Source organism: Notolepis coatsorum (assembly GCF_963971535.1).
Source record: "Notolepis coatsorum genome assembly, chromosome: 2".
NCBI lineage: Eukaryota > Metazoa > Chordata > Actinopteri > Aulopiformes > Paralepididae > Notolepis > Notolepis coatsorum.
In genome coordinates this window covers 64,507,591-64,519,921 of record NC_140166.1, presented here as the reverse complement: position 1 = coordinate 64,519,921, position 12,331 = coordinate 64,507,591, and the positions used below count along the sequence as shown (strand labels likewise).

At 42.8% G+C, this 12,331-nt stretch overlaps 1 protein-coding gene across 1 annotated transcript; it reads left to right on the top strand.

Moving 5' to 3' along the window:
• Nucleotides 1-2,085: 2,085 nt before the first annotated feature.
• LOC311223409 (pro-cathepsin H-like) lies at nt 2,086-10,991 on the top strand (the record flags this gene model as incomplete). Its single annotated transcript, XM_084308197.1, has 6 exons — nt 2,086-2,144; nt 7,316-7,394; nt 7,483-7,551; nt 8,232-8,338; nt 9,615-9,743; nt 10,913-10,991. The coding sequence occupies exons 1-6, from the start codon at nt 2,140-2,142 to the stop codon at nt 10,989-10,991; spliced, it is 468 nt and encodes a 155-aa protein (XP_084164323.1). The 5' UTR covers nt 2,086-2,139.
• Nucleotides 10,992-12,331: the final 1,340 nt, after the last annotated feature.

Here is a 12,331-nt window from a genome sequence, read left to right as displayed (position 1 = left end):
TCCTCCTCCTCATTCTTCAGTTTCCCCCCTCCCACCTCCTCCTCTTCCTCCTCTTCCTCCCTCCTCCTCCTCTTCCTCCTCTTCCTCCGTCCTCCTCTTCTTCCTCCCTCCTCCTCCACCTCCTCCTCTTCCTCCTCCTCCTCCCACATCCTCCTCTTCCTCCCTCCTCCTCCCCTCTTCCTCCTCTTCATCCGTCCTCCTCACACCTCCTCCTCTTCCTCCTCCTCCTCCCACATCCTCCTCTTCCTCCCTCCTCCTCCTCTTCCTCCTCTTCATCCGTCCTCCTCACACCTCCTCCTCCTCCTCCCTCCTCCTCCCACCTCCTCCTCTTCCTCCTCTTCCTCGGTCCTCCTCCTCTCATCCCGGCACGGTGAGATAGGACAGGGGGGGGGGGGGGATCCCCATTAGCTGGTGCCATAGCAACCAGCTAGTCTTCCTGGGGTCCACACAAAGAAAACATACAAAAACAATTATTATTGCAAAAACTAAATGATTAAAAGTCAGTACTCAACACACAATGCATAATGAAACTAACAATTAAGATGGCTAAAATCACATGCAAGCACAGAAACAGAAAACAAAAAAAAAACAAAAAAAAACAAAATACTTTACAGTGTTAACAGGGTGAGCTGGACAGGGTGAGCAGCTTCAAGTACCTGGGGGTCCACATCGCAGAGGATCTGACATGGACAACACACATAGACTCAGTCGTAAAAAAAGGCGAAGCAACGCCTCTACCACCTGAGACAGTTAAGGAAGTTCAGAGTATCTGGGAAGATACTCCAGTCCTTCTACTCCGGAGCTGTAGAGAGCATCTTGACTCGAAACATCACTGCCTGGTATGGAAACAGCACGGCACAGGACAAGAAGGCCCTACAGAGAGTGGAGCGTACCACGGGTATTGCACTACCAACCACCCCTGCAGGTTCTATACAACAAGAGGTGCAAATCCAGAGCCTGCAGAATAATGAAAGACCCACACCACCCCAACAACAGCCTGTTCATGCTGCTCAGGTCAGGCAGACGCCTGCGAACACCAGCTGCTAGGACAGAGAGACTTCGGCTCAGCTTCTTCCCCCAGGCCATCAGAGCCCTGAACACTGAACTCTCCACACACAAGCACACATGAGCACACACACAACACACACACTGTACACGCTCACACACTAGCAGCCACTTTAACATGAGCAAGCACACACTCATGCTGCACACGCCCACACTTATGGCCACTAAGGAAAGGTCACTTTAAAAATAGTATAGTATAACCGGAGATTGTATAAATTGGCATGTACAGAAAGACACTACCAAAGGACCTAGTATGTCCTCCATGCTCTGTAAATAACTTATGTACATATACCGATATGCCCTAACATGTTACTTGTTTATTGCACAATGTTACTTGTTTATTGCAAAATGTTGATTCTATTATATGTTATTTGCACATCGTTGCGGGCAAGACCACCCGCATTTCATTGTATACTTGTATGCCGTGACAAATAAATCTCTTGACTTGACTTGACTGACTTAATCAGGAACAAATACAACATCTCTGTAATAGTTAGTTACAATTTCATCCAGTCAAATAATTTACATGTACATGTTGGCTCACAGAAGTTGTTTGCAATACCCTTATAAGTATTTGTAGAGAGAGTACTGTAACTAGAGGTCCACCGATACCACTTTTTGCTGACCAAGTACAAGTACTTCATTTGGAGCACTCGCTGATACAGAGTACCGATTTGAGTGCTCTACTTGATATTGAAAATGTTCAACAGCTACTTTATTCTGTAGAGAAATTGTGTTGACATTCTGTCTACAAACACAGTTTTATGTTTGAATCTAACCAAATACCAACCTCCCAATTAACCTTCTAATTTAACCCATAGATACTCCTTTCATTGTCATTAGATAGCATTGTGTTAGTACTCAGTTCTTAGTATCTGTGACATTAATCGATACATAATGTGAGTAGTTTAGCCTGGGATCTGGATGCTGGGTACTGGTCCTGGTACTCGATGCACCTCTAGCTGTAACATTGTGTTTTGTTTTGCTTTGAATTACATATAGTTTTGTTAATCTCTGTTTCAGTCTGAACAGCAACTCATAGACTGTGCCCAGAACTTCAATAACCATGGATGCATGGGGTTAGTGACACTAATGAAATCACAATGCCATTATCATCCTTGCATAAACCTCCAATCATTGTTGACTGAATGCTGACCTGATTGCTCAAATGGTATTTCTAGTTATTGTCAACTTAGAACATATTTTTCTAACATGTGGCATTATACTAAATGGATTCAGACCAAAATGTCATCAATGGGGCCACTTGTGAGCTGTGTGAACTCTCCTGGCTACAATTCCATTTCTTGGGACAACCACTAGAGTCGAAGATTGTCCTTAACTCATTCAGCGCCAGTCACAATGAGTCAGGTTTTAATCGTTATTTATTTTATTAGCGATATCCGTTCATTTTCATCCATCCAGCCTGATGTTATCGTTGGGAATGGGAGCTTGCAAAAGGGCAAATACCGCCACCTACGCCTTCCAGCTGGTATTGCACCCCATTGGGAATGGTGTAGTTTCTTTTCTGGGACGATCCTAGCCGTGCAGGCGGGGTTTAAATACTCAGGCGAGGTAGGTCTATACAAAGATGGCATGGACATGTAACCCCGCCCGCCCGCCCCTTTTGGAACGGTCGGTAATGTGGTACGGACCTCCACGAGCAGTATTTGGAATGGCGATCAGATAATTGGATTATTTCTTTTGCATTACATCAGATACAATGTAAGAACACTATATCTAAATTTGATCGTTGATCTGATATTTATTTCTACCCCGATCGACGCTGTCGCTGTGTGTGTGTGTGTGTGTGTGGCTGTGTGCCGTTGGTGGCAGGAGGGGGGGGGGAGCCCCGCGGTCCTGGGCTCTTTTCATTCTTGCACGAGGAAGGATAATAATGAGGAAAAAACAATCCGTTTCGTACATGTTGACTGGAAGCAACTCACTGATAATCGACGGGTGTATTAGACCCATAGCTATAATTTAAGATATATTTTAAGCACTCGCAAATCTCGCAGTCCCCCCATTGATTAAAGCGGTGGCGTACTAGCGCCCTCTAGCGAATTAAGCGATGGTGCAGAATGAGTTAAAAGCCCTCATGTCCCAGATATGTCCAATGGCATGCTCACACTCACTTGTTTCTTTGTTTATTTACATTGCGTACAGCTTGTGTTATATTACGTTTTATTGTATTTTCTTATTCTTGTGGCCATCTTGGTCTATATGTCATTTGTCAAGTAATTGGTCAAGTATATTATTATATACTTATTGTTATGTGTCTTGTAAGCCCATATGGGCTGGTCGTGTGAATACTTTCGGCAGCCAACATGCCCTTCCGCGTTGCTCTGATTGGCCGCGCGCATGCACCCACGACGCGCTCCTCAGCCAGGCAGGACTACTAAACTCTGCTTAACGCAATTTATACGCATGGAAGTATTGATTACGCCGTAACAAATCATTTAAAAAATATACTGTTAACTGGAATATGTTGTTTCTTTACACATATGTTGGATTATGTAATTGGTTTGTCATGACAAACCAATAAAAAATCGCGAATTAACCGGTGGCTACAACAACACAGTAACTACATGCATGGTATGGTATGGTATTTATTTTAGACAACAAAACATATACAGATCATTACATCACATATTTGCTTTTGTCAAGGATGGGAATGAAAAGGCGCAATGACTTATTTACATCGTTGTCCTTGGATGTCAATTAGATTAGACCCACCGTTCATTGTAAACAATGATGCATGTAGTTACTGTGTGTTGTTGTAGCCACCGGTTAATTCGCTATTTTTTATTGGTTTGTTTCCGTTTCATAGCATTTAGAAAACCCCTCGTTTTCCCGGAAAAAAGAGGATTCCATGATAATCGCCCCGTACTGTAATATTCTAGAACGTTGTCATTTGTCGGCCTATTTATGAATCGTTTTCAAATAAACGCTAGATTATCGATAGTATATGTGTACGTGTGCACGCTAGTGCCGCACGCTGAAAATCGATTCTCTCAGTTCCTGATCGCTCTTAGAGTCAAACAGCCTTATCACAAAAAAAAGAAAAAGCTTATATCTCCGTGAAAACGGGTCTGATTATCCTAATACTGGTAAAATAGATTCCTTACCTGAGATCAGATGGTATCCAAATGGATTATTCCAATTCCTGATCACCATTCCAAAAATCGATCCTTTTATTGATCAACCGCGTATACTGTACAACACATAATCCCCGCTGCTCTGAGGGTCCAGAATGAAGCTGATCGACTCCGGTCACATGCGTGAGAAGTAAAATGTGGAATAAGTTTTTTTTTCTCATGCCTTTTCATTGAGTCCAATCCAAAAGGGTGAATTACCATCTGGGAGACGATAGGGGGTGCTTTTTTCACATCTGAGGCCTGGAGTGGCTGATTTACCAACGGTAGACTCGGTTGATGAAATATGAATTCAGATCGCTAATTAAAAAAAAAACGAATATTCTCGTTATGGGCATTCAACCCGCGGGGGGTAAACCCGAGAAAACTCGGGTTGGGCATCCAAAGTGTTAAAGGAACACTCTACCCCAAAAAAAAACCTGATTTATGATGCCCATGATCTCACACAAAACTCCTACGAAATGATTTGTACAAATTGTGTGATGTCACATAATACAGGAAGTATTAAATTCCAGGCTGGAATAGATAAGGTTGTAGCTGAAAACGTCTCATGGTGCCAATGAGCCCACTTACATTTAATTATCTTAAAGTGAGCAGTCACGGGACACCACATTGTACTTGGCTTATCGATTCTTTCCTCCTTTTCTTAGCAAAATTTCATACTTTTTCCAGTAACTTAGCATGAAATGGCTGGTATGTCTGGATTCCTCTGGTCTGTCTCTGGTTTTATATGATACCTATACTGTAGCTTCGCTCTAGCCTTAAAACTGAGCGTGCGAGAATCTCTGAAAGACGGCGAAACGCTCATCTTCAGAGGGTTCAAATAATGGTTTTGGAAATGTTAAGTGATATGATAAATGACGCCGCAGGCCCCGAGTTGAGTATCATTGCCTTAATCATTAAGGCTTAATGAGTGATTAACAGTTCCTAGAAAGCCACATAAAAAGGGCTTGATATGTTTTTTTTTCATTTTCATACATTTATCTGACCTTTATTTAATATTTATCATAATGACATCACACATTCCATCTCTTTAACCCAATAACTGCTGACATAATTGAATTGGTAGAAGACCGTTTGTAGTTTTGGGATGTGTGAGATTATGGCCAAAATATAATCACTATTAATCATAATTTATTTGGTGGAATGGTCCTTTAATAAGGTCATGGATATGCATTGAAAACGAGCATGAATCCGCCATAGCTGCGACTGCGTACAGTACAGGCATGCATCCTCACGCGCATGCACACACACACACTGGCCATAGGTGGGGGCACTTTTGTGGATCAACCAACAGAGTGAGTTATAGAGCTGCTAGTGGCAGCTAATAATAATAATTCATTACATTTATATAGCGCTTTTCTAGACACTCAAAGCGCTCCCCAAAATGTAGGGTGGAAATTGCCTCCTTCACCACTACTGGTAGCACCCAACCTTGGGCTATGCAGGCTCAATGGCTGCACCAGGCACACATCACACTACACAATGGCTAGGCGGCTCGCCTCTATGCCTTCTACAACGGCGCTCAGTTTCCGGGTTCCTCTGATTGGCCACGACGCCCACGTGACCCTACGCTAGCCCGCCCCCTTCCTGCCGCGCCGCGCTCCCTCAACTTCCTCAATTTATAACGAATCATTAAAAAAATATGTGTAAAGAAACAACATATTCCAGTTAACGGTATATTTTTTTAATGATTCGTTATAAATTGAGGAAGCTGAGGGAGCGCGGAAGCTGAGGGAGCGCGGCGCGGCAGGAAGGGGGCGGGCTAGCGTAGGGTCACGTGGGCCTGGCCAATCAGAGGAACCCGGAAACTGAGCGCCGTTGTAGAAGGCATAGAGGCGAACGGCCCAGGAGACAGGGATTGGTATCAGCCAATTAAGCGGAAAAGCTATGTCTCATTGTGAGTATAGAGTAAGAACATAGCCATCTGGTATTTTTGAGGATGTTCTTTGTCCATTGTGTGGTTTGTCCCCATGGAATGACCTGGAGCAGGGAGAACAAGACCGCACACTCAACATCAGTGACACAGATCATGGTCGGAATCAATCAGTCTGATGCTTAACTCAATCAGTCAGTGCCAGCTATTAGACTGGGCCCGCTGTAGTTAGGCCAGCTTTCCATTACAACTTTTCACTGTGCGTCACGTTGTTTGTAGAGCTAAATCTATATTTTATATTATAGCTATGTATCCAATATCATTGTCAATTGACAGTAAGAACCTTCCATTCAATATGCATAAAAGAAATATTTTTTTCATCAATACGTTCCCGTTTTATACCGTGGTGAATATGAGTGTTATATCGGAATGATCTGGGATAATTCCTGCAAGGCTATTTATAAGGCGCTAAGCTAATAACGTTAAATCCATTGGCGTTTCGTCCCTACACACGACACAGTTAAAAATCCAAATGCATATGATCGGTATTATGTTCCATCATGAATGCATGAAAGGGGGGGGGGGGGGGGGGCGTTTCTGATTAATTGATTGCCAATAACGGCATTCGTTATTACCACAACATAGGCTGATCTGGGGGATGGCTATTAAATCCTTGCACGATCAAGCTGAAATTGACGTCAAATTGCTCTTACCTTTGGCCGGTTGGATTCCAAAAAGAATTTTCCAATTATTTGATCGCCATCTGGTAGATCATATGTCCATTGGCCCATGCTATAACCCTTTACTGCATAATGAATTCGGCATCCCAAGAAGTATTCCATGCGATCGAGTGAAGCCCTCGCTTCAGACTAACAGAAAAGTCCGCCTGGAGCGTAAACAGTGTAACACCAGGTCTGCAACAGGGGTTACTGCATTCTCGAGACAGCGCCACTACCAGGATCTGGCCGGTACTGCACTTTCGGAGTCCCAATATGCCTTTTCCAGCCAAAATACAGCTCTGTGACAGTGAATAGGATATCGGAAAAAAAAGAAAGACGAACCAAAAACGTAATATTACGTGGCTGGCACCCAACGGTTGTCGGGCAAACACGTAATATTACGTGGTTGGCCCCGAATGAGTTAAGGGATAGAAAAATATGGTCTAGGTTGAAAATAACCTGAATTATCCTTTTTAATAATGAAAGGAATTGCTTTGTTTCAGCGGGCTTCCCAGTCAGGCTTTTGAGTACATCAAATACGGCGGGCTGATGACAGAAGATGACTATCCCTACAAAGGCCATGTATGTCATTTTTACTACGTGAAACTGTATACTTTATAGTTTCAGAATATTGTTTCTTGAGGTGGCTTTTATCCCTCTTCCTTTTTAGGATGATACTTGCCATTTCATGCCTGAGCTGGCAGCTGCATTTGTCAAGGATGTTGTCAACATAACAAGTGTGAGTATGTCCAGTATAGGCACATAGCAATACATGATAGGTTGGATTCCAAAATGGAATTTACTGTACCACCCAATATTTAAATATATGAATTCAGATGATGCCCATTCAAGGTAATAAGATGGCAAATAAGATTGATGAGACTTCATAATGACTTTTACGCTCATGTCAGTACTGTATTGTACGAGGAAGTATGTATACAAATGCTACTGCTAATGATACATCTTTAAGCCTATCTTTTCTGGTATATAGTTTTTTTTATTTCAAAGTCATGGCACGTATGGAGGTGGAGAACACATTGTGATGTTAGTTTCACCCATTATACAGTATGTGGTTTGCTTTATCAATTTCAGACATATTGACACATCTTTTTTTTTTGTATCTACTTTTTCTCCAATTTTTCTATTTTTCTCCCATCCCAATTCCGTATCGTCCAATTCTACCCTCCCCTGTCTCGAACGTTGTTAGGCCATGCCTCCCACAAGCCGGCTGCAATGTGGACTAAGCCTTGCATCACGTGTCCCCTCCGGTACTCGAGGAAGCAGCAGTTCATCTTTTGCCCACTGCACCACCTAGCCGCCCCACATATTAATGACACATCTTGAGCCTCTGTACATTTAACGTTGTCATAGTAGATTCTTGTAATTCATTGAGCTTTCCGTGTGTTTGTTCTGCAACAGTATGATGAGAAGGGGATGGTTGATGCAGTGGCCAGACTCAACCCTGTGAGCTTCGGCTATGAGGTCACAGCTGATTTTGTTCATTACAAGGAAGGTGTTTATACCAGGTGAGAGGAGGAGCTCTGTGGCTTTTATTTCTGTAGCATGTATTTCAACTTCGAGGATAAACCCCTTGAGATATACAATCTCATTTTCAAGGGGGTCCTCATTTATCTTCACTCTCACACCCATGAATGGTGTGTCAGTGAGGTACCATTAGAGCCATTTATAGATAGTTTGGTCTTATTGTACTGTGGATGCCATGTTACCGTTAAAGTGATGATGTGTAATTGTGGTGCCTACTGGCCACGAGTGGTACTGCCTCTGTGATAACAATAATTTTCCCATGAGCATCACGTCTGTGACGTAAGGTAGTCGCCAACAGCATGAGAAACATCAGCCACAAAAGACCCATAGCTATATCCACGCGATTGGGTTTAGTTCTTATTTATTTATCCACTGTCATTTGCAGTGTTGGTGTAGTGCTTTTATTTATTTTCGGACATCACGATGCATCGTTGAGGCATGGACATGTAAAACGTAATTTTTTAAATATTATTGTATTTATTATTATTATGATTATTTGTTAGGGGTGGAACGGTACGCATTCAAACTGTACACTAGATAGTACTGTACATTAGTACACTGCATAGTATTGTATATTATATGGTAACTCAGAACATTGTACATATGTCTATACCGAACACTGTGACCTCATTTTTCTTCTTCTAAATTACATGCTATATTATGTTATTTGATACTATCTTGTCTAGCACAGTCTCTGGAGCGTAACAGTAAGAAGCATTTTGTATGAAAGTATTCTGTACTTCTGTATGACAACTATTAAAGAACTTGAACTACACCGTTCAGTACGACCTCCACGGTGTGTGTATTGTTCGGTTCACACACACCCAGAGACAGAGAGGTGGTAACTAAGCTAAGCTAACTAACGTTAGTCGCTAACCGTGGAAACGCTCACAGAGAAGTGACTCCACGACATCAGTTCCATAAGGGGGGGGGGGGGGGGGGGGGTATATTGACGAGGCTTGACAACAGAGGTTCAAAGATAACTTCACATTAATTGGCTGTTCGTTTATATATCGCTTCATGCATCAGGCTTCTCCAGGTTCCAACTAGAGATGTTCCGATACCATTTTTTCCTTTCCGATCCGATTCCGATACCTAAGCTTTGGGTATCGGCCGATACCGATACTTATCCGATACCAGTGCATACATAAAAAAAAAAAAAAAAAAAAGAAAAGCGGCTAAACATGAGTGAGTTACTAAGTTACTGAATTGAGTGAGTAAGTGAGAATCTAAAATCACCAATCTTTGTTTCTTTAGCACTAAGTGCAAGAACACTACAGACACAGTGAATCATGCGGTCCTCGCTGTAGGCTATGGTGTTGATGAAGACGGAACCCTGTACTGGATAGTGAAGAACTCTTGGGGTGCTGCCTGGGGAATGGATGGGTAAATATCATTAAAACAATGGACTGCTGCGTTCACTCACACCCTGTTGCATGTTGGAACTTTTGACATCAATTGAAAAATATACTTCCAGTATTAGAGCAACACGCCAACATTTTGGGAAATTAGATTATCGTCTTCTCCAGAGAGAGACAAGATGATAGATACCAGTTTATTTTATGTGCGTTCAGTAGAAAGCTATCTGGAAGATCACCGGTTCGAGCCCCGGATAAGGCTGCTGTCGGAAAGTGGTGGTGTTGTTGTCCAGCAGGGGGCACTCTGTCCTCTGGACTTGTCAGTAACAATGCCCCTGTTACGGTGATAGGGACACCGTACAGCTGTGACTCGAGTGCCGCCATTCGGATGAGACGCTAAACCGAGGTCCTGACTGAATTCGGCTGTTAAAGAACCCAGGACACCTATCGTAAAGAGTAGGGCTGACGTTCCTGGCCAAATTCCCAATCAGGTCTCTGACATCAATGCCACCTAATCATCCCTTCCCCTTAATTGACTGATATCAATCCCTGTCTCCTGAGCTGTTCAGCCATTGTGTAGTGTGATGTGTGCCGGGTGCCATTGTATGGTAGCCATTGAGCCTGCTTGCCCAAGGTTGGGTGCTACCAGTGGTGGTGAAGGAGGCAATTCACACCCTACAAGCGCTTTGAGTGTCTAGAAAAACAGAAAAGCGCTATATAAATACAATTAATTATTATTAGCCTAGCTTAGCACAATGAATGGAAGCAGACTGCCGGTTAGCCTAGGCATTGTCCAACTAACACCTCTCCCGAAGTCTAACCGGCACTGTCCATTCCATTCATTGTGCTAAGCTAGGCTAACATGCAGCCAGATAGCTTTCTACTGAACGCACAGAGAGGAAACTGGTATCTATCTTCTTGTCTCTCTCTGGAAAAGACGGTAAGCTAATTGACCAAAATGTTGGCGTGTTCCTTTAAGTGACTGGTTCAAGGCAACAACGCATGAACAAATAAACTAAGACCAACATGTGACAGCTGCCCATGCCACTGTATAATGGTATGATGAGCTCATTTTTATTCTTATTTTTTAATGATAATTAGAACTGAGAACATTTTAGAGGGCTGGTTGGTGGCAAGGTACGCTATTATTAACTGGTAGACATCACGTGTCCTTGATGTGTCCTTGTCATCCCTCAGATACTTCCTGATTGAGCGAGGGAAGAACATGTGTGGCCTGGCAGCTTGCTCGTCTTACCCTCTGCCTCTGGCAGTGTGAGCCACAACGCATTGCCTCTGGTAGTGTGACAACACTTTGCCCACAGAAGACCCAAGTGTGAGGACCTGTGTGATGTTTTAATTATTCATTTTATGTTTTCAATTGCATGATTCCCCCCCCCCCCCCCCCCCCCCCCCCACACCCAAGTTGGTTTTCATTTGCCCCCATCCAAGACTTTAGATATTGATATGCATTGTTGGCCACTAAAGCCTATACTCTGGAAGTTGTGTGCTATTTATTAACTGTGATGGTAGTTTAAATACAGATATCAGGACTTGTGAAGGACCTGTCGGCAACAAGCAGACCACATCTGTAAGAGCCTCATCTGAAATACGAGTTTATTTTTTACACCAGTGTTAATGTTATAATTTTATATTTCATCGCTAGGCCTATGGAACAGTATTGGTTACTTTTAATGTTTTAACTACGTTGCCAATGGAATAAAATGTAAATGAAACCTCCCTGCCACCAAACCACTGTATGTCTCATGTCGCCTTCAAGTGGTGCTAGCAGGTACAGCACCTAAGTATCTAATGGAGTTGGAAAAGCCTGTTACATTGGTGCCATTTGACTAGGATCACATGGTGAGCCCAGTCTCCAGCTGGGGTTGTTGTGGAGTGTGGAGTGAGTACTGTTGTGCACATTTGATTTGGCGTGATCGGTAGAGCTGCTGCCTTTCATGTTGCCTTGTGATTCAAAGCTGGGTTGAGGTGCAGGTTTCAGCCTAGACTGGGAAAGGAAGTGAAAGTCCTTGCTGAAAAGAATGACACTTCTAAATACATCTATACAAAACCACACACCCAACTTTCATTCTATGTTCAACAAGAAATCGGCATACACTTTCAGCTTTTTCAGAAAATGTGTGTACCGTATATATATTATATATTGTACAATAGATAGACAATTTTGAATGTATGTTGTCAATTTAATAAAACAAACAAAAGGAAACATTACTACTCACCTTGAAGTGCTGCTTCTAGCTTGCATTTGGTCAGTCCTCGTCAACCCATAAGGTTGGACATTTCCGAGTTTACCACCAGAAAGTTGCACTCGGAACATCTGGCCAAAGGTAAATACCAGTGATAAACTCTGCAAGTTTCTATAACCTAACATACATCTTTATTTACATATTTTAAGCGAGATCGGGCTGAAGTTCCATGATTCCCAAGTTTACGAGTTGTGACATTTCACTGACCCTGGATGGAGTATGAGACATCACTCTAACCACCTGCATCAAGAAAGAAAGGTTGAATAATCTGCTGCCCTGCATCTGACTGGTCTGGTCCTGACTTTCCAATATAACCAGCGCACCCAAACCTGTATCATTTGATCACATGAAA